The sequence below is a fragment of the Eleutherodactylus coqui genome, chromosome 1 (genome assembly GCF_035609145.1).
Source record: "Eleutherodactylus coqui strain aEleCoq1 chromosome 1, aEleCoq1.hap1, whole genome shotgun sequence".
Classification (NCBI taxonomy): Eukaryota; Metazoa; Chordata; class Amphibia; order Anura; family Eleutherodactylidae; genus Eleutherodactylus; species Eleutherodactylus coqui.
The window spans coordinates 219,329,256-219,356,835 of record NC_089837.1 but is presented as its reverse complement, the minus strand read 5'-3'; the positions used below and the strand labels follow the sequence as shown (position 1 = coordinate 219,356,835).

The following is a 27,580-nucleotide window of genomic DNA, read 5'->3' as shown; positions in this document are numbered from 1 at the left end:
TGAAAATGAGGATTTACACCCAAAATGGATCCCCATTTCTCCTGTGTTCAGAAATATACCCATTGTCGCCCTAATCTTATGTGTGGATACACAACGGGGCCCAAAACGAAAGGCGTAGTCAGTGTCTTTCAGAACATAAATTTTGCTTGAAGGCGTTTTAGGCCCCATAGCACATTTGTAGAGCTCTTGAGCAGCCAAAACCAAAGAGAACCCCCACAAGTTACCCCATTTTGAAAACTAGACCCCTTAACGAATTTATCTAGGGGTGTACTGCCCATTTTGACCGCACAGTTTTTGAAAGAATTAAAGCAAAGCAAAGGGGAAAAAAATGTGATTTTCATTTTTTTGGCAATTCTGTCATTTTAAAAACTGCTTTTTTTGTACAGCACACACATGAATGAAGACTTGCACCCCAAAATGGATACCCCTGTTTTTCCCGTGTTCAGAGACATACCCATTGTGGCCCTAATCTTTTGTTTGGATGCACAACATGGCCCAAAATGAAAGGAGTAGTCGGTGGCTTTCAGAACAGAAATTTAGCTTGAAGGTGATTTAGGCCCCATTCCCCACTTGTAGAGCCCTTGAGCAGCCAAAACGACAGAAACCCCCACAAATGACCCCATTTTGAAAACTAGACCCCTTAACGAATTTATCTAGGGGTGTACTGTGTATTTTTACCCTACAATTTTTGAATAAATCTAAGCAAAGCAGTAGGAAAAAATTACAATTTAAATTTTTTTGGCAGTTGTATCAATTTAAAAACAGGTTTTTTTGTACAGTGTACATAGGAATGAAGACTTTCACGCCAAAATGGATACCCCTGTTTGTCCCGTGTTCAGAACCATACCCCTTGTGGTTTAATCTACTTAAAGGACACATGGCTAGGCCTATAATGGAAGGAGCACCCGTTGGATTTCAGGGTACAACGGAATAAATTCCAGGCCCCATTGCCCACTTGTAGAGCCATTGAGCGTCTAAAACGATAAAGAACCCCCACAAATGACCCCATTTTAAAAACTAGACCCCATAACAAATTAATCTAGGGGTGTATTGCGTATTTTGACCCCACAGTATTTGAATGAATCAAAGCAAAGCAAAAGGAAAAAATTACGATTTTCATTTTTTTGTCAATTTTGTCAATTTAAAAACAGGTTTTTTTGTACACTGTACATAGGAATGAAGACCTTCACCCCAAAATGGATACCCCCATTCGTCCCGAGTTCAGAAACATACCCATTGTGGCCCTAATCTACTTAAAGGATGCATGGCAAGGCCTGTAATGGAGGGAACACCCGTTGGATTACAGGGCACAACTGAATAAATTCCAGGCCCCATTACCCACTTGTACGGGATAAAAATTAACACCTTAAAAAAAATCCCCGCCCCCCCCCCACACACACACTCCGCGCCCTTTTCGGCGTTCCCCAAATCTTACATAAAAGTAATAATGTGAACTGTGTAGTATTTCCAAAGACAGGGGTTATTACGGAGGCTGGTTGGGATGGGTACATGGGGCAATAAAACCGGGTATCCCCCCTCCTCTCATGCTTTTTGGGGGTATTTTGTGACCTCAGTAGCGGGTATGGGGTGTAAAAAGTGGCGCTCTGTGAGTCTCCGTAAGCTTGATGAGGTGCGGCAGTCTCACACAGAAGACGCTCAACAAGCTGCTCCTGGAACTGCAGGAAGGCGAGCGTTCCCGGGGCTTCTTGTAAATTGCAGGTAGCGGCCTGAATAACGCCAGGCTCACGCAGCCGTAGGTGGAATCCGGACGTGACCCTGCGTACGGCCATGTAATGTACTGCGGATAACTGCCTACTCACACAGGCGGTCATGCGCAGTACATCTTTTTTTGTTTGTATTTCCAGCACCGTCGCTTAGCGATGACACGGGTACCCGCAGCTCGTATACAAGGTAGTTGGGTATGGGCTGTGGGTATATCCGCGACCATGGAGCACAATAGGCTCTATGTTGCGGATATCCACGGTAAAATAGAACCTGCTGCGTTTTTTTTTTCTGCGAGTGGATTACGTAATTACGACCCACTAATGTGAGAGGAATTGTGTAATCCAATGCGGTTGATCTGCGTAATACCGCGGATCAGACGCATGTGGAATCCGTAATTCCTATCCAGTCATGTGAGACCGGCCAAAGGTAGATCGCTACCTTTGTATCACGTGACTGGCGACCGCTCAACAAGGTTACTGCTCCAGGCTCTTGAAGACCGTTGGTCGCTGGGAGCAAGGTGATTTTAAATTTCCTGGGCTCCCCGACTTTTGCACATGTGTCCGGTGTTTTGCCGGCGGTCGCATGTGCAGAATCCGGGAAAGTTCACGGAGGAAGATAGCGGCGGGGTGCAAATACGGAGACCTCCGGTAAAAAGCTTAATCTCCTCTCACCGATCGCATCGGTAGGGAAGATGAAGCTTCACCTTTTTTTTAACTTTTACATGATCGCCATTATCCATTGGATAACGGTGAACACGTGACCAGGAACCGCTCACCGCGGCCCCCCGTGAAATCTCCAGGCTCTCGGCTAAGTTTTGTAGCCAGGAGCAGGGAGATTTTAAATTACCCTGGCAATCCACGGCTTTTGCCCATGCGTCCGCCATGTTGGCGACGGGCTCGTGCGCAGAAGCTGGGGTAAGGTCCGTGGATAAATCCGCGGGCCTTAGGTACGTCATTTCATCCTCCCTCACGGATATGATTGGTGGGGGGTGATGAGACGTAAGCTTTTAAAACTTTTTTTAAACTTTTTTAAACTTTTTTTTACTTTAAATAATCACTGTTATCAATAGGATAACAGTGATCATGTCCCCGGTGAAATCTCTCTGCTCTGGCTACACATGGCAGCCAGGAGCAAAGGGATTTTAAATTTCCCGGGGCCCGAGCCCCTCTGTGCATGCGCAGACGGGGACTTCGGGTCCCGGAACACCGGGGACATCAGCAGACCTGAGGTGAGTATTTTCACCTCCCCTTAATGGTTTGGATCCATGAGGGGAGGTGAAACTTGTACTTTTTTTTAACTTTTTCGCGATTGACGCTATCCAATGGATAGTGGCGATCGCGGGCCCGGGGACTGCTCACCGCGGTCCCCGGTAACATCTCCTGGTTCCCGGCTACCTTCAGGAGCCAGGAGATTTTAAATTTGCCGGCGGCTCCCGGGCTTCTGTGCATGCGCGTGACGACATCGTCTGGTGCGCGTGCGCGGAAGACCGGCGGCGGGTCCGGGAGGACCAGATCTTTGGGGGCAGCGCGGAGAAGGCGGGTGAGTATTTTCAGCTGCCCTGATGGATCCGATCCATCAGGGCAGCTGAATCTTTAACTTTTTTTGTACTTTTTAAAACTTTTATGCGATCGGCGCTATCCATTGGATAGCGCCGATCACAATGCCGGGGGGGACTGCCCGCAGCCCGGGATGACAGCTCCATGCTGTCGGCTACCTGCGGGCACCAACAGCATGGAGCTGTCACATCCTCAGGCAAGTGGGCATTAATCCTAAGAGGACGCATAATACTAGGTCCTCTAGGATTAAAGCCCACTTACTGAGGACGTAGTTTCCCAATGGGGCCGTCACTAAGGGGTTAAGAAAAATCTATCCTGGTCCTGTGATGATCACACAAGTGTATAACTCTGTTACACATACTCTAATGCACTACGCACCATGTGTTCATCACATGACCAGAACGCATTTTATTCCCTGGAAGAAAGCAGTGAAGGTTCTCATTACATGAATACAAGCAAAAAATAATGAGAAGCATGAGAAATCTCATATAAAAACAGCCTACAGGCTTTTTCTTGCCCCACACTTTGACCCCTTTGTGTGACCTTTGGTGGATGATTTTGGTGTTATTAGATTTGTGAGATCCTCACCACTGCCGTGAAATCATTAAATTTGAGTTTGATACATTGAGTGACTGTCAGGCCAGGTCAAAGTTCCAATGTTAAGTCTAGCGGCGCTGTTGTGCTTTGCTAGGGAGAGTCAAACGTTGTTAGCGACGTTCATATCCAGTGCTTACCAGTTTGACTGTTGCCATGTCCCCAAAACATGGAAGACAAAGCATGGATGGCAAACAGTTCAAGCTCGCCCAGCAAAAACTAGCCCTCTGATAGCCCAATTGATGGAAAAATAAAAGAGTTTGAGAACATGGTGACGTTTAGTAATTTTTTTTTAAGTGTAGTAAAACTACAAAAAAGTTTGGTATCATCACAGTTCTACTGATCCACAGAATACAGTAAAAATGAATACATTTTCATGGCACCATAATGCCGCAAATGCTAACCCCCTCTGCAAAAAAAGGTACAACTGCATTTTCTTAAATTTCACCCCACTTAAAATGTTTTCAAAGTTCTTTAGTGCATTAACCCCTTCCCTCCACAGGACGTACCGGTACGTCCTGGGAGCCTGGTACTTCCCACAACAGGACGTACCGGTACGTCCTGGGGATAGCGCGAGATCACATATGATCACATATGATCCGGAGCCGGCGTTCCGCTGTAACAGCGGGGGGACATCGGAGAGGCGCCCCCCGCTGTTAACCCCTTCCCTGCCGCGATCTAAGTAGATCGCAGCAGGGAAAGAATTCACAGAGGGAGCACGTCTGAATGACAGCTGAGAGCTGCCCCTGATTGGTCCCTGCGCTTGAAATCCCCACCTGCTGAATACTACAGAAAGCAGTTCAGGAGAGCTGCCGGCCAGACGCGGCTGAACTCCGGCTGCAGCGGAAAGATGAGTATACATTTTTTTTTTATTTTTACACATTTTAGGATGATTTTCAGGTAAGGGCTTATATTTTTAAGCCCTTCCCGAAAATTCATCCTGAGATCGCTGGCAGCCCATTGCTTTCAATGGAGCTGGCTGTATTGCCGGCTCCATTGAATTCAATAGTCAGTGCTCGTTTAATCGAGACGAGTACTGCGTGGTGCTCATCTCGAGTAACGAGCATCTTGAGCACCCTAATACTCGAACGAGCATCAAGCTCGGACGAGTATGCTCGCTCATCTCTAGTATTGACGCGTCCGTAACGACGTGTACAAAAAGTTGAATACGCTTTTTATTTTGTACGGCAAAAAGTGTAACAAAAAACGCTAAAAAGCAGAGGCAAAATGCTAATTTTTAGCATTTTGCCTCCCAAAAAATGCAATAAAACTGATCAAAAAAGCCATACATTCCCCAAAATGGAACCAACAAAAACTACAGCTCATCTCGCAAAAAATAAGCCCTTATAGAGCTCCGTACATAGAAAAATTAAAAAGTTACAGGACTTTGAATGCAGCTATGGAGAAAAAAAAAGATTTCCAAAAAAAAAGGGTTTTTATTGCAAAAAAGTGTAAAAACCTAAAAAAAAATATAAGAATTTTGGTATCGTTGGAACCGTACCGACCCGCAGAAAAAATTTAGTGTGTCATTTATGCTGCATGATTAACGCTGTAAAAAAAAAATAAAAAATCTATGGCAGAATTGATGCGTTTTCTCTCCCTACGATCATAAAAAAAATAATAAAAGTTTTACGATATAGCCTTTGTACCCAAAAGTGGCACCGATAAAAACTACAGCTCGCCACGCAAAAAAACAAGCCCTTATAAGGCCGCGCCGACGGAAAAATAAAAAAGTTATGGCTTTTGAAAAATGGAGATGGAAAAATACCAAAAATCGCTTGGTCCTCAACTCCAAAATAGGCCATGTCATTAAGGGGTTAAATACTAAAATACAACTTGCCCTGCAATAACAGCTATGCTGGCAGAATAAAAAAGTTATGTATCTTGGAAGAGTAAAAACAAAAAATCTCTGGTTTTGAGTTCATAACTGTCATTACTAACACAGGACCCTCCACACTTGTTTGGCTGTCTCTGTCAAATAAATGGTGCTGAGCTGCAGTACAACACAACTCTAGCTGTATCATAACACAGCAGCAGGTGCATGGCAATTGTGGCCATTTTACTTGTACAGTGCAGTATATTTACTTACCCAGGCTTTACAACTGGCCAATTACATGATGGTCAATAATGCCATTTTGTTCTAGTTTCTCAAAACGCCTTATGCCTCCTATTATGTCATTCTTTGTGTCTTAAAAGCTCACCTCTTTGCGCAGCTTTGGTGCTCTTGACAACTTCATGAAGGTCAAATGTGGTTCAAAATCTTTACATCCAGATAAAGAAATACCTTTTTCCATAAATATCTTTCCTGTGGCTTCTTCATATTTAAAAGAAGAAAAAAAAAGATGTACATTTTTTTAACTAACACTCAGGAAATACAATATATCAAATTATGATAAAGAATATCTGCCATGTGTGCTGAATAACACTAACGAAATATAGCAATTACAGTAATTGTAGGCATCGGAGGAAGGCAAAATGGACATGTCTGCCATTAGGCTTAAGGGACTTCTTACATGTAATTAAGATACCTGACACCACTGAAGTCTTTTGTGGGTTTCTGAATAATAAAATATCATGTAGAATGCGTCTGGGAGCCTGAGACATTGCATAGCAACAATTCAAAAATGAACTGCTGACAACTGCAAACTTTTTAGCATTGTGTACTTTATGGTTGTCACTGAATCTCCTTAAGACTGCTTCTTGTAGAAGATGTACGCCTATGGTGCAATGTTCGTGTGTGACCTTCCTGCAATGAACTTGTGTAGACTTCCTATGGAAGCTTTCACACAGGATGGAGCGGTCAGCGGAATTTGCCGTCATGCAGAAAATTCCACACCAAAATTCACATCTAACATATGAATTCTGTGGACTAGAAAATAGCTTAATTCTGCCAGGAATTCCGAATCAAAATCCACAGTTTGTCCTGTAGATGTTGGTGGGGATTTCCAAAGTCGCAAATTCTGTGGTGTATTGAAAGGTCCCCGTGACATACATGCTGCTGCACACAGGGCATGATCTGCAGCCTGCCTGGGTCGGTAGCTCTCCAGCATCTTGCTATTATCTATGTAACTGTAGCTTGTGAATTAATGTGATTCCTGGGCAAGGAATCATGGGATATTTAGCTACCATAGCTATAAAAGAGTAATTTTATTAGATGCAAAGAATATTCTCTTTTAAAATGCAGGTTGGACATAGCAATAGAAGGATAATATTATTTGGATTACACCAGGGCTTGGTGGGTACGATTTCCTTTTACCCCCTGGAGTTTCTCTTCAAAGTCCAGTTTGCTGACTGGGCATGCTGGTGGTGGTTCATTTTGCCCCTCCTATAACTATTACTGATCGCTATCATATTAAGCCATTATGAATAAACTGGCTAATTTTAAAATACAGTTAAGCCATCAAAAAAATTAAAGTGAAGTGTTGTATGCATTATAAACTAGTCTTAAATTTATGAAACAAAGCAATTTTTAAAGTTGTATCTCATCATGAAAAAGAAGAAATTCTCACCAGTAATTTGTTTTAGGACAGCTGTGGAGGTGTCATTTGTCATATTTACATATGCAACTTCATGTTTAAAGTCAGAGATGCCACAAAATGACAGAACTAAAACATTTCCCTGAAGGATTTCTTCAATTGGCTTTTTGCTGTCCAAAAGTGCACTTGTCGCTCTGCAAAGTCAAGAAACAGCCAACATTAAAGACATGGAGGCTCTAGTACCCTGTTGTACCGCCTCTAGCTTGTATACAAGATGTGAGATGAGCGTGCATGAAGGCTCTAGTACCTTGTTGTACCGCCTCTAGCTTGAATGTAAGATGTGATACAGGCGGGCATGGAGGCTCTAGTACCCAGTTGTACCGCCTCTAGCTTGAATGTAAGATGTGATACAGGTGGGCATGGAGGCTCTAGTACCCTGTTGTACCACCTCTAGCTTGGATACAAGATGTGATATGGGTGGGCGTGGAGGCAAACAGGTTCTGTATTGTATCCTGCATAATTTCACTCCTCAACGTAACTGAGCCTCTAGTTCATGCAAACTTGTAAGCTGTCAAAATTAGCACCATAGATGGTCCCATACATGTTCTATTGGAGATTAATCTGGCAACCAGGCAGGCCATAGAAGTGTGACAATGTTGTAGAGACATTCCTGCGACCTCTTTGCTGTGTGCAGCCGAGCATTATCCCGCTGGAAAATGCCTCTTGGAAGCCACCATGAGAGGTAACACAAGATTAGGTAGCAGCATCAATTGGTGCAAAGAATCCAAATGCGTTTATTTTCCCATAACCAATGTAGACAGTACAGTGACGTTTCAACCAGCAGTTGGTCTTTATCATACTTTTAGTTTTTTCCATCAGCCCTGTGCAAGGTCCAATGTCCATGGGCAGATTTGATTTGCGGCACCCGTGTGAGAGATCTACAAATCAAGCCGCCCATAGGGATGCATTAGCATCCGCAAAGCAGCTAAAAGCATGCGGATGTGATTTTTTTTCCCCAGTAGCGGATTGCACGTGCAGGAACAAATCGCAGCATGCTCCATTTTCCTGCAGATAATAGAACCCGTCTCATCCGCAGCACACCCGCAGCTATCACTGTGGACGAGCCGTGAATCCGCAGGAAAGCAGATTTAAAAACAAAAAAAAAAGCTCTCCCGGACACATCCGCCATGCTGAAGGAAGAACATCTAGTTGGCACGGAGAAGACCCGCGCTGGATCTGTAGAGGTAAGTAAGTGTCTTTTTATGTCCATGGTCGCGGGCACGCCCGAATTCTGCTGCAGGATTCAGCAGTGGAATCTCAGCATGCAAGTGGACATGAGGACCAAGGGCTTGTTTTTTTGCGGGACATACCGTAGTTTCCATTGCTACCACTTTGGAGTACATACTACTTTTTGATTCCTTTTTATAAAAAATTTTTTGGAGACGAGGTGACCAAAAATGCACAAGTCTGGCATTGTGTATTTTTTTTTTCTGGACAATAAACCGTGCAGGATAAATAATGCATTACCTTGATAGATTAGATTTTTAGGGACACAGCAATACCGAAAGTGATTACATTTTTTTTTTACTACAAATATGGGAAAAGGGTTTTTTTAGACTTTAGATACCTTTTATTTTTTTTAACAATTAATTCAACTTTTTTAAACTAAGTTTTACTTTTTTTTTTACTCCCCCGGGGGACTTAAAATTGCAGTAGTTTGATCACTCCTGCAGTATAATGTAATACCATAGTATTAAATTATGCAGCAATCTGACAGGTATTCTATCAAGGCATGCCACAGGCTGCCATGGCAGCCAAACTGCAAACTGCAAAACAGATCAGGAGATTTTAATACAGCTCTCATGGCTTATAGCAGCATTTACGGGGTTAACAGCCACGATCAGCGTTATCACTAATCATGAGACTGTGGTTAGCTGTGAGAAACATCCGACACCTGAATTGTATGCAGCGGGATCAGCTCCCAATTCCCCTCCATACAAACTCCAAATGCACAGGACATAAATATACGTTCTATGTCAATAAGGGGTAAAAACTAACCTAGAAACACATTGCTTAGGCTAGCCAACCAAGAACTTCAATCCAAAGCAGCCTAATTTGCAGCAGTGTGGTCAGCTGCCTATTCTAATGGATCAGCTGTAGGAGCTTTGCAGAGCATCTGCCCCAGAACCATCCAGATGACAGGAGATGACAGAACTGCAGAAGAAGTCCTGTATCATAACTAAACTTACTAAAATCAGCAGCAGCAATGCCTCAGTCTCTCTACCTCTGCAGCTGCTACACCCCTCCTCTCTCCATAAACATCTATGGGTAGCATGTAACCTCATTCCTCAGTGAGCTGATAATAATCTCCTCTCTTAAAACAGATTTTACCAGTAAATTTAGAGTGAATGATCAGTACCAGAAGTGAAGGGAGGAGAAGTGGTAGCTCATAAGTGAAAAAAAGAGGCATTTTTGTCTAATAAGATATATAACAAAAGTTTCTTATATTATCTGGTTGACTTATGCAAAGTTTGTTGAAAATACAGTGCTTATTTAAGGAATATTTGGGAATGAACAATAGTTATACAAAAATAACGACCAAAGCAAAGAAAAGATTACTTCACAGATAGCTGCCAAAAACAGCTCCACAAATTGTACGGCCTCCATAAAGAAGTAGGACCAAAATACAGTAACAGCGTAGAGGTATATTATAAATATATAAAACATAACCTGTAATAAAAATGCATTAAAATAAAATATCCATATAATACATGGACTGGATAACTCAAACCGCCATAGAACTGCAGTCATATGCAGGCTGGACTGCTCTGTGGTTAGTTTGATATCCACTGATACTTTCTCACTACCATATATTAGTGTCTCCAGATGAGCATATCTATCTAGGAGGGTGAAAAGCATAGAGTGTTCCTTTTTGGTACATGCACTTTTGTTTTTCATTTGGGTCACAGTCCCCTAGGGTAATTTATGTAGGGTCAGACTTCAGATGGGGTTGCCCTTCTCAGGGTACCCTATGTGCTGGCATAGGGTCTTCTAGTATTTAGGGTGTGAGAGCGTGAGCGTACCACTTTTTCCATCTTTGTTACATATACTATACTATACCCGGCTTCGCCCGTGTTAATTTGGTACTGGTGTTTATCTGGTGTTCACAGGAAAAATCTCATGAAGTCGTGGTTACTTTAGAGATACCGAGGAAAAAAATATGCTCACCATTTTGCATGGTTCTTTGCATTACCCAGGAAACACCATCTGGAGGTAACCATGCGACGTTTCCTTTATATAAAATGACATCCGGAAGTGAGAGAATTAGATTATGAACGTAAAATTTGGGCGCTAATTCTTTTGCGCTAGAATTGAATAATCGAGTTGGGACCCATTAACTTATCCTATTTATGACATAATCAATGCTCGTGCCAAATTTCATGTTTCTATGACATCGGGAAGTGAGAGAATTAGATTCCGTACGTAAAATTTGGACGCTAATTCTTTTGCGCTTAGAATTGAATAATCAAGTTGGGACCCATTAATGTTTCCTACTTATGACATAACCAATGCCCGTGCCAAATTTCAAGTTTCTATGACACCGGGAAGTGAGAGAATTAGATTACGTACGTAAAATTTGGATGCTAATTCTTTTGCGCTTAGAATTTAATAATCGAGTTGGGACCCATTAACTTTTCCTATTTATGACATATTCAATGCTCGTGCCAAATTTTAAGTTTCTATGACATTGGGAAGTGAGAGAATTAGATTACGTATGTAAAATTTGGACGCTAATTCTTTTGTGCTAGAATTGAATAATCGAGTTGGGACCCCTTTACTTTTCCTATTTTGGACCTAATCTATGCTTGTGCCAAATTTTTATGTTTCTACGACATCGGGAAGTTGGAGAATTAGTGGCGAGTCAGTCATTGAGTCAGTGAGTGAGTCAGTCAGTGAGTGAGTGAGTCAGTAAGTGAGTCAGTGAGTCAGTCAGTCAGTAAGTGAGTCAGTCAGTGAGTCAGTGAGGGCTTTCGTCTTTATATATATATAGATTATCCGTTTCCAATCCAATTTGTATCCTGGTTTTCCCAGGGGGCTTACTCTTTTTCTGCCCTTATACAATGGCGCTTTTTGCTGGCTAAAGCCAGTATTAATAATAATCTTTATTTGTATAGCGCCAACATATGCCGCAAATCAAAGAATAGTAGAGAGCGCCACAGGTAGATCCAATCCACACTTGCTGGAATATGCGGATGCACACACGATGCGTCTTCTCCCCAGTACTCCAATCCTCTGAATCAAAGGAGAGCTGCAGATGCAAACTGGGGGTGTCTGAGACCAGAACTCCCCCAGATATAACAGAAAACATATGCCGCAGTACTGCATGAGGTGACACATTAGATAGGCTCCGACAGCAGAGAGGTTGGCAATATACAGTAAAAGAACCCGACGGACGTCTTCCAACATCGGAGCTGTGCAGCCTGAAATCATAATGTCTTCAGACGTCAGACAGTGGATTGGAAAAGGTTAACCTCTACAACCATTTATGGATGAATATGAATATTGGAATGGACATAATTACTATAGTGTTATGCTGCTTACCATGAAACCACTTACTGTGCGGTAAGATCATTTCATTCATTTTGTTTCCCTTGTGATGTGCAGTGATTAGAAATTGTTTCTTCTTTCCACATACTATGTACCAGGATGGTGATTTACTAGTTAATATCTGTGGGATTGGTTATTGTGGTTCTTGACTGCGATTCTATGACAGATTGAGTTATTTAATTGATGTGCTATATGAATCTATTATTTTAATGTACTCCTTATTGTCTTGTAGCTGTGGTAGTTAACTATCCCATGACTTTCGTTATTGTATTTTGATTAAAACAGCACAGCCATACGAATAGGGATTTGCTCAAAACGAATTTTACAATGGCCTTCCCAGCTCTCCTACTCACATATATTACATAGTGCAAACAAAAATTGGGTTAACAACACCTAATACAAACGTAATAATACACAGGATCAGGTACACAAGTGATCCTGTGTAATAAATGTCTTGCTGGTAGCCCTTATGTTGGACAAACAGGACAAAAACTTAAAGCGAAGATGAGGTTTCATCGCTACAAGATTAAAGAGAGAAAGACAGAATTACCTGTGGCAGAGCATTTCTCTTGTCACGAACATGGCATAGAAGACATGAAAGTTAGGATACTGAAAGGCAATTTCAAGTGACAAAGCCATAGAGGAATTTGGGAATATAAATTCATAACAACTTTTGAAACTTTTAATAGAGGGTTAAATTCTTCATGAGGATTTATGCGTGAATGGGAAGTATGAGACATCTATAGCAGACCTGGTGACCTCCCAACACTAATTCAGGGACCATAAAACCTTCACTCCCTTATCAGTGACTATTCTTCTACAAATTATTCATATCCATGTTTGTGCCTTATCATAAGTATGTGTGTATAAATATGCATGCTTCTTCAGATCTGCTTTGATGAAGGACTCGGAGTAAGTCTGAAAGCTCACTATAACGTCATGTATTTTTGTTAGTCATTAAAAGATATCATATCTACAAGATTACTTGGTTTCTCTTAGGGCTTAGTCAGACGGGCGTTTTTAGCCGCGATTTGCGCATGCGCATGCGTCCGGCATGTAACAGCTTTGACAGAGAAGAACGATGTTTGCCCATTGAATTCAATGGAGCCGGCAATACAGCCGCTCCATTGAAAGCAATGGGCTGCCGGCGTGCGCGGGGTGAATTGTCGGGAAGGGCTTAAATATATAAGCCCTTCCCTGCAATTCATCCTAAAATGTGTTAAAATAAAAAAAAATTGTATACTCACCTTTCCGCTGCAGCCGGAGTTCTGCCGCGGCCGCTGTCAGTTCTCCTGAACTGCTTCTCGGCACTATTCAGCCGGCGGGGCTTTAAAATCCCCACCTGCTGAATGATCTGCCTCTGATTGGTCACAGCCCTGACCAATCAGAGGCAGGTTTCACTCACACACCCATTCATGAATTCATGAATGGGTGAGTGACTGCTGCCTCTCAGCGCTGAGCCAATCAGGGGCAGGTCTGACTCACATCCATTCATGAATTCATGAATGGGTGTGAGTGAGACATGCCTCTGATTGGCTCAGCGCTGAGCCAATCAGGGGGCAGGTCTGACTCACACCCCCTTCACACCCACTGCAGGACGGCCGCGCGGAGCTCCGGCTGCCGGGAGAAGGTGAGTATATATATTTTTTTTATTTTTACACATTTTAGGATGAATTGCAGGGAAGGGCTTATATATTTAAGCCCTTCCCGACAATTCATCCCGGGCTCGCCCGCAGCGCATTGCTTTAAATGAAGCCGGCTCTATTGCCGTCTCCATTGAATGCAATGCGCTGGACAGCTCCGGCCCGTTTCTAATGAAACGCGGCTAGGAGCAGATTTTCGGGCGATTTGCGGACGACTTGCGCGTACCGGTCACGCGATTTGCGGATGCGCATCCGTCATGCGATCCGCAAATCGCGTGAAAAAACGCCCGTGTGACTAAGGCCTTACTAAGAAGAATCACATTTTGCTCTACTGGCTAACATGGTACCAAACTTTTTTCATTATAAACTATGCGTACTGTGAATCCGTGACAAGGTATGTGCAGTCATGGTATAATCTGTGAACACCAAAGCATTATAGGCTGCAATGCTCTGTAATTTAAAGGGGTTGTCCCGCAAAAGCAAGTGAAGTTATCCACTTCTATATGGCCATATCAATGCACTTTGTAATATACATCGTGCATTAAATATTGGCCATACAGAAGTTATTTACTTACCTACAGGGGGTCCCCCCCCCCGTGCTGGCGTCCCCGTTTCCATGGCGCCGACCAAAGTTCTCCTCTGGTTGCTGGATCAGTCGCGCTTGCGCAGAGACGATTCCTCTTCTGGATGGTCCGTGCTCATGAGCTGCGTTCTGGCTCCCCCCTCGGCCGTCCTCTTCTCCGCGTCATCGCGTTGCTCCGCCTCCGTCACGTGGTGCCGATCAACCAATGAGGTGGCTGGAATCGGCAGTGGAACGCAGACTGCAGAAGAATATCCACGGTGCACCATGGGAGAAGACCCGCGGTGCACCGTGGGAGAAGACCAGCGGCGCCATCTTGGACAGAAGATTTTTCAAAGTTGCAGAACGGGGATCCAGGTAAGAGAATTAAAAAAAAAAAAAAAAATAACACATGGATGCGGTATTACTGGGGAGTAACTGGGGGACTGTGCAAAAAAAAAATTTTATGTTTTGGCGGTGGCAACCTCTTTAGGCATTGCACTATTAACTCACAAAAAAAAAATCACCTCTCAATACAACTTGCTACATGTTCGCAATGGATTCTACTTACAAGGTAACTTCCTCTTCACTGGCTAAATGCATCACAAAGAGCGTCAGATGGAATGAACCCTTTGGAATCATGGCCCTGGAGAGTCTATCGTCTTTCTTTAATACAGAACTCTGAATATTCTGGATGTCATGAAGAATCTAGTCATGAGAAGAAAAAAAAAACAAATTAAGACATAGTTCACATCTGCGTTGGAGGTTCTGTTAGGAGCCTCTGATGCCAAAAATACCAGAAAAAAACTTGTGCAGCACATAGCTCTGTTTTTTTTATTGGACTCCATAATGAAAACCCAACAGACCTTATTATACTTAATAGGATCCGTCAGATGTGAACAACGCCTAGGTCAACTTACACAAGAACATGTTTTAAAAGAGAAACTCTGATCTCCTCTACTGCAGCCTGTTCAAAAAAATCCAAAAGTGCTTCTGAGAGAAGCTGGCTCAGGCAAGTGACTAATTTAGACCAGCGGGTAGCTGATGTGGAGGCTAAAACCAAGAACTTGATCATCAGAATATTTTGGAGCATCAAAGCAGCATTGAAGCAATGGAGCTTAAACCTCAGGACTTCCTGAATCTGTGTCTAATCTTGAAGGAACAGTGACCTTTCTGTTCCAGATTTTGCTACCACAGACAACAATAGAGGTTTATAGAGTATGGAACCTTGAAGAGGTGCAAGAAGCTCTTCAGTTTGAAGGTATAGGCAATTAGGCAAACCTGGAGAGTGGGTGACAACCTGCCAGTCCTCTCACCCCTTTGGCTTAATTTCTCTTTACACATTTTACATTATGTTTGTTGTTTTATCACCTGTGGAAGCAGGGTTGTTTCGTTCTTGTTTATTCCTACCAGTGTTTCTGAGACCTATACCTGTATGCCATACTCAAACATATTGGGCACGTGGGTAGCTACATTCCTTATCAGACCTTGGATGAAACTGCTAATCCTATTACTGGAATAGATCTTTAGCACGTTATTACAACATATATGTGCCAAGTAATCACCCATAATGGTCAAGATTTTAACCCTTTGCAATCCAATTTTGGATTCAGGGTTTTTTCTAGGGGGCTATTTCTGCCATTATACAATGGTGCCATCTGCTGGCTACAGCCAGTACTGGAGTATGTGATTTGCCAGAGAGGCCCCGACAACAAAGCGTCCAGCAATATATAGTAAGAATACCTTGCTGGACATCTTCCGACAGCAGAGCTGCAGGGGCTTCAATCAGAATGTAGGAAGACGTCAGACAGTGGATTGGAAAGGGTCAATGCCCTATTAAACCGAAAAAAATCATTCTTGAACTGTAATAAGTTCTGAACAGATATAATATGTGTCCAAGAGTCTCATTTTACCAAGACATCTTACCCGAAATATATACATAAGCAATTTTCCAGAGCATATACGGCCTTGTTTCATTCTAAGAGTCGGGACGTGATGATATTACTACATTATGCTCTACGTTTCACAGGTACTGAGGGACCCTAAGAGCCATCCTTAAAACATATGCACCTACTGATGACCCTATATCTTTTTTATAAATCATGTGTAAGAACATTGAATCACTACAAGTATGATCATCTTATCTGGTGTGATGATTTCAGTTTTGTAGTGAATGACAAGCTGGATAGATCCCACAATACCCTGTTAAGATGTATTGGCACACAACTGAGTTCTAGATTATCCCAATTTGATATTTTAACATTAGCAAATGTCTGGAGGGAGCATAACAGTTCACTTTGTGGGTACTCAAACTACTCCACTGGCCTTCAGCATTCCCCGAGAATCAATTGGATACTAAATACACCTATACTTCCTGCTTTATTATATGCCAGTCACATTCACTGATTGTGGTCAGTGTTACCATGCAGGGCGGCGCGGGGTCCCGCGGTCGGCACGCATCGCTCCGGCGTCGGCGTCCTGGAGCTCTGGTGTCGGGGCTCTCCCGGCGGCTTGGGGCGGCTGGTGGGCGGCGGTGTAGGCGTGTCCACCCGTAGGGTGCCGCCCGCACGCCTCCATCCTTCTTATGCAGCAGTGGGAGGAGTTGCCTCCTCCCACTCTCTGCCCCTGGGCGGAGCCTTGTAGTTAAAAGACTGGCAGTGATCTGAGCTCACTGCCAGTTATTGGTTCTGCTAGCATCTAGTCGGTCCTGTCTGCAGCTAAGTCTCAGTTCAGCCTCTAGTTTGCCTGTCAGCTTCCATTACCAACTTGCTTTCTCTGTATGTTCTGTTGGTCATTTCCATCTGCCTTCTCTGTCTGCACTCTGTTCCCCCCATCAGTTAGTCACATCTTGTCAGTCGCCAGGTCCCTAGCCAGTGCAGGGACCGCCGTCCAGTTGTCCGCCGGGGGTTAGCCAGGGCCGAGGCAAGTAGGCAGGGACAGTGGGGTGCGGGAAGATCAGGGCACTCCACCTGGCGCTCGGGGGGGGGGGGGGGGGGCAGAGTGCCGTAACAGTCAGATCATGATGTAGTTTATGTAGAATTTGACTTTAGTGAAAAAATGGCTACTCTCTTTAAATGACGGCTTAATGAGTCTTTATTATCTGCAGCCCTTGCTTTTCAACAGTTATCAGAGGATATATTCTCATACTTCCAGAATAACACTACTCCAGCAGCAGACCCTGAATGGGTATGGCTGGCCCATAAGGCCTTCACTATGGAGACTGCTTCTAGTATTAAAAAACAACTGACCAGAGATCAAACGAGAGAGAATAAATTAGCCTTGAGATGGACATATTACAACTAGGTAAATAAGCCTGATAAACTATTGGCACAAATGTTACACTTGAGGCATAAAATTAACTAAGTCTATAAGGTTCAGGTTAAACCAGGATTGATGACCTCCTGTCCTTTTTGGATATATGACGTCTTTTATGATTATTAGTCAGCTCTATATGCCAGTCATACAACGGACCAGTTGTGCAATATGGCCAGTTATTTGAGAGATATTCCATTACCATCACTCACTCAAAAAGCCAGAGTTATATAAAATGCACCTGTTAATGAGAAATAGGTGACAGAAATGATTAAAAATCGGAAACCTGGGAATGCCCCTGGCCCAGATGGATTATCTGCACCATATTATAAAAAAAGTTCAGCATATCGTTACTCTTTACATTACTTCTTTATGTAATCAACTACTCCAGGGGAACCATATACCGTTTACATCCCTTGATACTATAGTTTCCATTATTCTAAAACCTAACAAAGATTCTGCTCAACCTGAAGACTACCGCCCAATTTCTTTGTTCAACCTAGATACTTAGGTTTTTTTGGCCATCTTAACTAATAGGTTGAGTCATCTTTTGCCAAGCTTGGTCCATAACAAATAAGTAGGATTTAGACCTGGCTGCCAATCCTCCGATATTTGGGACACACAAAAAAGCCTTTGCTAGTGTTACCTAGACATATCTCATTGCAGTTCTAAATCCTATGGGCTTTCTGTGCCTTTTATTCAGCCCTTGAAAACTATCTACTCCAATCCCTCCACATACCCAAAACCTCTTACTCAGATACCTCGTGCCATCCACATTGGCTGTGGTACTAGACAAGGATGCCCCCTATTCCGCCCTCTTTGCCCTAATGATGGAACTGCTGTCATTCATTCTCCGTGACACTTCAGATATGGCAGGAGTTAAGATTGGCTTTAAGGTTTCTAAAGTGAGTTTATATGCTGACAACTTGCTACTAATTTGACAAGACTATTGATGTCTCTCCTTTATTTATTTAATATCCTTGATAAATTCTCAAAAATCTCTGGCCCTCACTATTAATACAACTAAGGGCTCCCACCCACTGGCATTTTTTTCTCCACTGCGCTGCGAGAGTAAGTGAAAACTCTCGCAGAGCAGTGCGAGAAAATCGCTGCGATAGCACTGCGACAGTCTTTTCAATGGGGCCAGCGGCAGCAGCGCTAGCCCCATTGAAAAGATATGGAGAATGCCGCGGACTTCTGCCACAGCTGTGACAGCTGTGGCAGAAGTCAGCGGCATGCTATCCCATTGCTTTCAATGGGATCGACACTGCTGCCGATCCCATTGAAAGCAGTGGTTCTGACAAGCCCTGCAGAATGATTATCGGAGAAGGGCTTGAAATATAAGCCCTTCCCCGATAATCATAAAAAAGTGGTTAAAAAAATAAGAAAAAAAGTTACTCACCTCTCCTGCTGTCAGCCGCGTCCTCCGGCTGGCTCCCCGGCACTGCTACTGAGCTCTTTCAGCAGACGGGGATTTAAAAATCCCCACCTCCTGAAAGGGCTGTGCAGATTGGCTGAGGGCTCAGCCAATAGCAGCTACTGCTTAGCTATTGGCTGAGCGCTCAGCCAATGGCAGATAGCTCTTAGCTATTCATTCATGAATAGCAATATCTTAGCTATTCAAAAATCGCGGGGATGAAGGAAACTCCTGCAACAGCTGTGACAGCTGTGGCAGAAGTCCGCGGCAGAAGTCTGCGGCATTCTCCATATCTTTTGAATGGGGCTAGCACTGCTGCCGCTGGCCCCATTGAAAAGACTGGCGATGTCGCAGCGATATCCCGGCGATTTTGGGATATCTGCCTGCGTTTTTCTCGCACTGCGATGGGAGACTTTAAGTTTAGAATCGCATCGCAGTAGAGAAAAAAATGCCAGTGGGTGGGAGCCCTAAATCAGAAGATTTGTATTGCAATACTCCATTAGCAAATCAAAAACTCAAACTTAATTTTTGGCTTTCAAACATCCCTACGCTAACTTTCCTTTTTGGCAATCCATTTAACAAACTCTCTTGATCCACTTTCCAGATATTACTACCTGAATCTCTATAAACAAGTCCAAGAAGATCTGAATGGGTGGAATTTGCCATAGTTAACCTGGACAGGCAGACTCAACACCATTAAAATGGTAGTTCTCCAGTATTTGTCTCGTGCCCTGCCTATTCCGGTTCCCCTTGGAGATCTAAGGCTTCTGCAGAAAAATATTCTTCAATTTATTTGGTGCAATAAACGCCCACAGATTTCCCAGCGTATTATGCTGATTCACAAATGAGTAGGAGGACCATTCAGTCCCCAATTCAGTATGATATTACAGAGCGGCTGGAATTGCACAATTGGTCTTGTAGTTTGATTGAGGGAATTCTTCAATCAGCTGTCCACAATAGGTCCAGTTGAAAACAAATTATTGCTCCTTATTCCTTAGCAACATTGATATGGGTCACATGCCCGATACTCAATTTACTGCCACTGCCTGCCAGGATTACACTGTTCTCAGTACAACTGTGGATTTAAGCTTCATCTTCAATCTATAATATTATCAGTCGCACCTCTATTAGCTAACCCTATGTTACCCCCAAGAACAGATGGGCAGAGTTTTTACATGGTGGGTTGATGTGAATACATTTTTTTTCATGACACATCGAAATTACAATTACCTGATGCAAAACAATATAGGGTATAGGATGTTTCTTTTTTTTTTTTTTTTACAGTCCTTTTATACTCCGGTTTCATCCTCACAAGCTTACTGCTCTGTATACCCTTGAGAGGACTAGCTTGCTATTAAATATTATTAATCAAACTTCACCGGATGTTAAGCTACCCTTTATGTTCCAGAGGGAAGATGACATCCATTGTTCATTCCCCCCTCGAAAGTGATTGGCTACTGTTGTGAAACTCTAAGTAATACCCCATTTAGACACAGCGATAGTGGCTCAAAAGCAGTCTTATTAAGCAATAATCGTTGTGTCTAAATGCACGTCCATAGTGCAGTTTTCGTTAACGACTCGCTCATCATTGTCTTTCAGCTAGCACGGTGAACACAGCAGGAGTATGCAGAAGACAGTGCTGGAGCGCTGTCTTCTGTATACCCTGCAGGGAGCGCTCAGCTGTATACCAGCTGAGTGCTCCGTGAACACAGTAGGAGTATGCAGAAGACATTGCTCCAGCTGTGTTCTGCATACCCCGCTCGGAGAGCTCAGCTGTATACCAGCTGAGCGCTCAAAAGAACACAGCAGTTCTTAGAGCGTATAAATGCACACAACAATTATCGCTTAAAAGATTGCCTTTGAGTAAATTTTGAGCAATAATCGTTGTGTCTAATTGGGCCTTAAGGGCAGTTGGCAATCTTCTCTGAGGCCGAGCGAGATATCGGGTCGTGAAACTTGGGGCGATATCGTGCTCGTGAACATGCGACATCCCCACAGATGCTAAGTGTCAAAAACGCCTCCCATCACTTCAGGGAAGTAGCGATCCTGAAAGCCGCGTCGGGGGATCGGCAAGTGTTTCCCATTATTTTTCAAGGGAAACCTTGCATCACACTCACATGCACCTTGAATGCCGAGCAATGCTAACCCCACTGAAAACAATGGGCAAGGCAGTCCGAGGAAACGCCGAAAAATAGGGAATACTGCGATTTTTATCTCGCACTGTGACGCTAAATGGGACTGTTCTGCTGTTTTCTGCACTGAGCCAGTTTGGGAGCTGCATTGTGCAAAAAAAAGTTAAAGTGGACCTCAGCTGAACAACTATTGATTACCTATCCCAAGGATAGGCCAATGATGGCTAAAAGTTGGAAAATCCCTTTAAAGGGGTTGTCCCGAGAAAGCAAGTGGGGTTAGGCACTTCTGTGTGGCCATATTAATGCACTTTGTAATATACATCGTGCATTAAATATGAGCCATACAGAAGTTATTCACTTACCTGCTCCGTTGCTAGCGTCCTCGTCTCCATGGTGCCGTCTAATTTCAGCGTCTAATCTCCCGATTAGACGCGCTTGCGCAGAAAGGTCTTCTCCCTTCTCTTGGGTCTCGGCACGAGCAGAGTTCTGGCTCCGCCCCTTCTACGCGTCATCGCGTAGCTCCGCCCCGTCACGTGTGCAGATTCCAGCCAATCAGGAGGCTGTAATCGGCAATGGACCGCACAGAGCCCACGGTGCACCATGGGAGAAGATCTGCGGTGCATCGTGGATGAAGATCCCGGCGGCCATCTTGGTAAGGTAAGTAAGAAGTCGCCGCAGAGCGGGGATTCAGGTAAGTACTAAACTTTTTTTTTTTTTAACCCATCCCTTGTGTTTGTCTCGCGCCGAACGGGGGGCCTATTGAAAAAAAAAAAAAAGCCGTTTCGGCGCGGGACAACCCCTTTAACTCCTACAGGACTGGCCTACTTTAAACTCATTTCTCCCGACTGCCGCCTATCCCGTGCAGCAGCTCTGTCCTCTGTGTCTGGTGTTTGTTTACAAGCTGCAGCCAGCCAGCGTACATCACAAGCTGCTGTAGCCAATCACAGTCTTCAGCATTTAACCTCACATTTCACTTTTTTATTTTTCCGATTAAGAATAACATAAAATTCTGGTACATCCCCTTTAAGTAACACTACAGGTTCCAGTCTTACACAACTTATTTGGTATGAAAGGAGATAGAATGGTAGGAAATAATGTATATACTATTAGTGATGAGCGAGCATACTCGCTAAGGGCAATTGTTGACCGAGCATTGCCCTTAGCGAGTACCTGCCCGCTCGAGAGAAAAAGTTCGGCTGCCAGCGGGGGAGAGCGGGAAGGAACGGAGGGGAGATCTCTCTCTCCCTCTCTCCCCCCCGCTCACTGCAGCAACTCACCTCTCACCCGCGCCGGCAGCTGAACCTTTTCTCTCGAGCGGGCAGGTACTCGCTAAGGGCAATGCTCGCTCGAGCAATTGCCCTTAGCGAGTATGCTCGCTCATCTCTATATACTATATATACACACTTTATGGATATAATGTATTTCTGTTAGTACTGTAACTTTTCTTTACAGCTCTTCATATTGGCTGCCTGTTTCTTCTCTCTTGGTTTACAGGATATTAAGGGAGGCTGTGACACACTGGGTAGCATCACAACTTTGTCTAGAAACAAACTTTTTAATGCTCACTATAATTGGATATAATGGTGATCACATGTCCAGAAGCAGATACTACCAAGAGCCCTTTTATACTGAACGGTAACTGTTCAGATTCTCACTGGATCATGGGAATCTGAACAATAATTGCTCAGTGTAAATGCCGACAACAACAGAACGTCGAACAATAAGTTGTTCATAATTCCTTTTTTTGCAGGCATACAAATCAAACAACCATTGGCCTGTGTAAACAACTGCCTGAAATGGAGGCGGGCAGCTGGAAGAGATCTCTGGCCCGCTCTGCCTCCATTCACTGAGTGATCCTCACTGCTGTGTAAAAGCATGGGATGAATGTCCGGCGCTGAAGCATTGCAGAATACTCCCAACGTATAGGAGACTAACAGAAACAGGAAGAAACAGATGAGAAAAAGATCACATACTTATGGAAGTGACCTGAATAGAAATAAGATTACCTTAACATTAGTAATGGGCAGAGATACAAAATAGTTGGCCCTTTTTCGTTTTTTACTTTTATTATCGTCTTCATCACTTTCTAACTGATGGGGTTTTCTTTTCTTCTTCAGTTTTTTGTCAACCGTTTTTGCAGCTGAAAGAAATGACGTTAACCCATTATACGTGCCGTTCATTTAAAAAAGAAACACATTTGCAACTGTGTTAGGGTGCATTCAGACGATCGTATATCGGCTGGGTTTTCACGCCCAGCTGATATGCGTCGTCCCTCTCTGCAGGGGAAGGAAGCTGGAAGAGCCGGGAGCAGTGCTCTGAGCTCCCGCCTCCTCTCCACCCTCTCTCCGCCCCTCGCCACTATTTGCAATGGGAGGGGGCAGGGTGGAGGCGGAGCTAAGTTCCCAGACGTAGCTCCGCCCCTCCCATTGCAAATAGTGGCGAGGGGTGTAGAGGGGGTGGAGAGGAAGCAGGAGCTCAGTACACTGCTCCCGGCTCTTCCAGCTTCCTCCCCCTGCAGAGAGGGACGACGTATATCGGCTGGGAGATATACGATCGTCTGAATGCACCCATAGCCAGTAAAACAAAACGTCACTGCACTCACTAAGGCCTCATGTCCACGGGCACGCACGGATTCCACTGCTGAATCTCGCAGCAGAATCCAGCTGTGCCCGCAGACATGGACAGGAAAAGACATTTTCTTACCTGTCCAGCTTCAGCGCGGGTCTCCTCTGTGCAGGCCGGATCTTCTTTCTTCAGCACGGCGGATGCATCCTGACACGTTGGCGATGTGCCGGACGCATGCGTAGTGCAATTTTTTTTCTCCTGCTTTCCCGCAGATCTGGCTGTGCCGCGGATCGGTCGGCTTCCATTGACTTCAATGGAAGCTGTCCCGCGAGATCCGCAGAAAAGTAGAGCGTGCTGCAATTTCTTCCCGCATGTGTGATCCGCATGGCGGGAAAAAAAAAATCACATCTGCATGCTCTAAATTGTTTTGCGGATGCTAATGCATTCCTATGAGTGCCTAGAGCTGCGTATCTCCCGCACGGGAAAGTCGTGCGGATTCTATCATTACAATACACCTGTGGACAATGGGTTCCGCTATCCATATCCGTTCGGGGAGCAGTAAAAGGGAATACCAGCGGCAGAAAAGTTCCTCCGGTAGACAGAACCAAATAGCGGCAGGCAGCCCCATCGACTATAATGGGGCCCGCTCACTTTCTGCCCAGATGTTCAGCTTTGGGATGTAAGAAAAAGCGCTGCATGTAGCACTTTTTCTTTGCAGCCACAGCTAAAATGGAACCTCTGATCGGAGGTTCCGACCTAGATGTGAAACCACCCTGAGAGAATCAAAATAATCTTGTAGATTTGATACCTTTTAATGGCTCACAAAAATTAATGATGTTACCGTAAGCTTTTGAGGCTACTTGGGCCTCTTCCTCATGCTAGCTAGCTTTTTTGCTGTAACATCATTTCTCTTTGTTAGCCAATTGAGAATAACAACATTCACTTTTAAAGAATGTTAAGGGTGGTTTCTACCTGCGCTGGGGAGAGCAGGAAAAGGGAATACCCACAACCCAACGGGTCCATCCCTGGACAGATCTGAGCAGCATCAGGCGGACTCCACTGACTATAATGGGGGCCAGACGTTTTCTGGGTTTAGGCTAGAAGATAAAGCACTGCATGCAGTGCTGTTCCTCCAGTATTTGCACGGTCAGTCATTGCAACAGCAGAAATGTAGCATTTAGAGATGAGCGAGCGTACTCGCTAAGGCAAATTACTCGAGCGAGTATTGCCATTTTCGAGTACGTGCCCGCTCGTGCCAAAAGATTGGGGGGCCAGTGGGGGAGAGCGGGGAGGATCTCTCCCCCATGCTCACTCCAGCAACTCACCGCTCACCCCGCTGGCCCCTGAATCTTTTGGCACGAGCGGGCATGTACTCGAAAATGGCAATACTCACTCGATTAATTAGCCTTAGCGAGTACGCTCGCCCATCTCTAGTAGCATTACACAAATGAATGCCCATCAATGTAATATGTAAGAACAGCTCAAATCCGCCGGAGCGGGAGACAACTCATATATCCTCCCTTTCTTCTTGATACTAGATGTGGGACATATTAGGGTGTGGACCTGGATCCTCTTAATATGACAACCCCTTTAAGAGTCAGCAGCTCATTGCACAGACATACTTACTTTCAAACACACAACTAATATCTGCATTGGCAAATGGCAGCTCTGTCAGCAGACTTTCCACTGATGCTAGCTGTTTTTTATTTGAAGTTTCTTTCTTTTGCTTCAGGTTTCTTTTTCTCTTTTGCTGATTTCTCTCTGTTGCTTCATTTTCGGAAGCTACAAAAAAACAATCAGTGTGAATTGTATGGTAACTCATTATACTGCATGATATATGATTCATATTGCATGCCAACAATTAGCAAAGTGTAATAGCAATGTTCCTCTCACTGCTAAAGTAGTGAGAACTGGGGGTCATGTGACTCCTACGTCACGCGGCCCCGCGCTTTACTACTGGCACACTGCACACATGAGGGATGCAGCAGCTCTCGCTCGCACCTGCTTGTAGCCGCGGTGTTGTGCCCTCTAGTGCTCCTCCCCGCTCCGAGCCCGGCAGGACGGACAGAGGGGCGCCCTCCATGGGAAGGACCCGCGGAGTCACCCTGCAGTACGGCGCGGGCACCCCGGTGACGTCACTGCGGCCCCGCCGAGCAGCTGCACGCGCAGTAATCTGCAGCAGGGAGCAGAGCGCTCGGCGCGACGTCCACATGGTAGAGCAACCAACTGCTACGGTGCGGCGGGAGGGCCAAACCTTGTGTAAGTGCGAAGCTAGAAGGTTATTTTAGCCGCCTAGCGCACACAACCATCTATGTGGCGGTCACTGTGTGTGCCCCGCAGTCACTGCCCATTGGGCTGCACTCGGAGCAGTGAAGTAAATATTACAATTTATTTTAGGTTTCATGTTTCTCATTCACTACATTCTCTATGAAGTATGATGAAAATGTAGCTGTTGCAGGAGCACATTTAAAGGGCTATGCTGGGACACTTCTAACACTTACTATTGATGACTGCTGTTAGTAGATGATGCGCTCAGATCCCTGCTGATCAGTGCAGGAAGCGCTGTAATGGCACAGGTCCCAGGGTGGTAATGAAGAGCAGCTCTCGTTGACTTCATGGGGAGCTGCGCTTGCAATATCAACACTGGAATCTGCTATGGCCGGCGTGATCTGCTTACTGCGCTGAACCGAGTGACAACAGCCCTGGGAATCGGCTGATTGGGGGAATCCTGACCAGTGGATCCCTGACGATTAGTTATTGATGACCTACGGGTCATCAAAAGAGAACAAAAAGAAGGCCCAGAATACCTCTTTAATGATTGGGAAAAGGAACACTGAGACTTAGGCCTCATGTCCACTGGGAAAATTAAAATTAAAATCCGCAGCATTTTTCCCGCACGTGGATCCGCGCCCCATAGGAATGCATTGACCACCCGCGGGTAGTTAAATACCCGTGGATGGTATTTAGAAGTGAATTTAAAAATTTCTGGAGCATGAAAAAAAAAAATGGACATGCTCCATTTTAGTGCGGATCACGCGTGCGAGAGCTCATAGAGCACATAGCTCAATTGAGCTCCCGCATGAAAAATAAAAGACAATTACAGTGCATCCGCAGCCCAAATCCGTGTTACAAATCCGCAGCGCATCTGATTTTCCCCGTGGACATGAAGCCTTATTTACTATTCAAATTATGCCAGAAAACTCTTACGTGCTTTGTGCAACACTTACTATATATTTTTAGATTCTTTTGGACAATTTTTCCAACTTGTCCCAAAAAGGAGTGGCCTAAGGTGTGTCAACATTCTAGCATAATTTTTGGCATGAACTGAGCCAACTAAGGCCCAATGTCCACGGACAGATCAGATTCTGCAGAGGAATCCGACCCTGCCCGCAGCGGGCAAACAGCATTAGCTATCTTGAGTTTTCTATTTTCTGGTCTGCGGATGCGTGCAGAAGCTCCGTCTGGCGCGCATGCGCTGTTATTTTTCTTTTTGAACTCCTGCTTTCCCGTGGAATCCACGGCCAGACGGGCTGTGGATTAGTCTGCCTCCATTGACTTCAATGAGATCCACTCTGAAATGGAGCATGCTACGATTTGTTTTCCGTACTAAATGGTCCGCAAAACAAATCCGCATGTGCAGACGGCCAATGCTTCCCTACAGGCGGTTTGATATGCAGATCTTCCAGAAATCAGATCCGCCCGTGGACATTGGGCTTAATATCTGCTCTAAAGTTGAATTGGACAGACGTTAAATTCAACAGATTAAGGCCGCCTGCAGATGGGCAGAAATTCCGCGGCGGGATTCCCCGCAGAATTTCCGCTCGTACACGCCTTCATAGGAGTGCATTACAATACGCAATCCTATGCAGACGGCCGCGGTTTGAAAACAAACCGCGGCATGCTCTAAGCGAGTCCCGCACAGAAACGTCAATGAATGGCCGCCGGCTCCGCTCTGCGCATGTGCCGGCAGCCTGCACATGAAAGGGCCGGAGT

The 27,580-nt window shown here is 44.6% G+C and overlaps 1 protein-coding gene across 2 annotated transcripts in view; it reads right to left on the bottom strand.

Annotated features, from left to right (window-relative positions):
- The window catches only part of AKAP7 (A-kinase anchoring protein 7), a 131,876-nt gene extending 106,046 nt beyond the window's left edge, over nt 1–25,830 (bottom strand). For both annotated transcript variants that reach the window (XM_066605559.1, XM_066605558.1), the window contains exons 1-6: nt 25,589–25,830; nt 25,214–25,369; nt 23,029–23,162; nt 14,733–14,869; nt 7,385–7,545; nt 6,077–6,189 (exon numbers count right to left, since the gene is read on the bottom strand). In XM_066605559.1, coding sequence (XP_066461656.1) covers nt 6,077–6,189; nt 7,385–7,545; nt 14,733–14,869; nt 23,029–23,162; nt 25,214–25,369; nt 25,589–25,799 — 912 coding nt within the window. In that variant the 5' untranslated portion in view covers nt 25,800–25,830. The remainder of the gene's footprint in view (nt 1–6,076; nt 6,190–7,384; nt 7,546–14,732; nt 14,870–23,028; nt 23,163–25,213; nt 25,370–25,588) is intronic.
- Nucleotides 25,831–27,580: the final 1,750 nt, after the last annotated feature.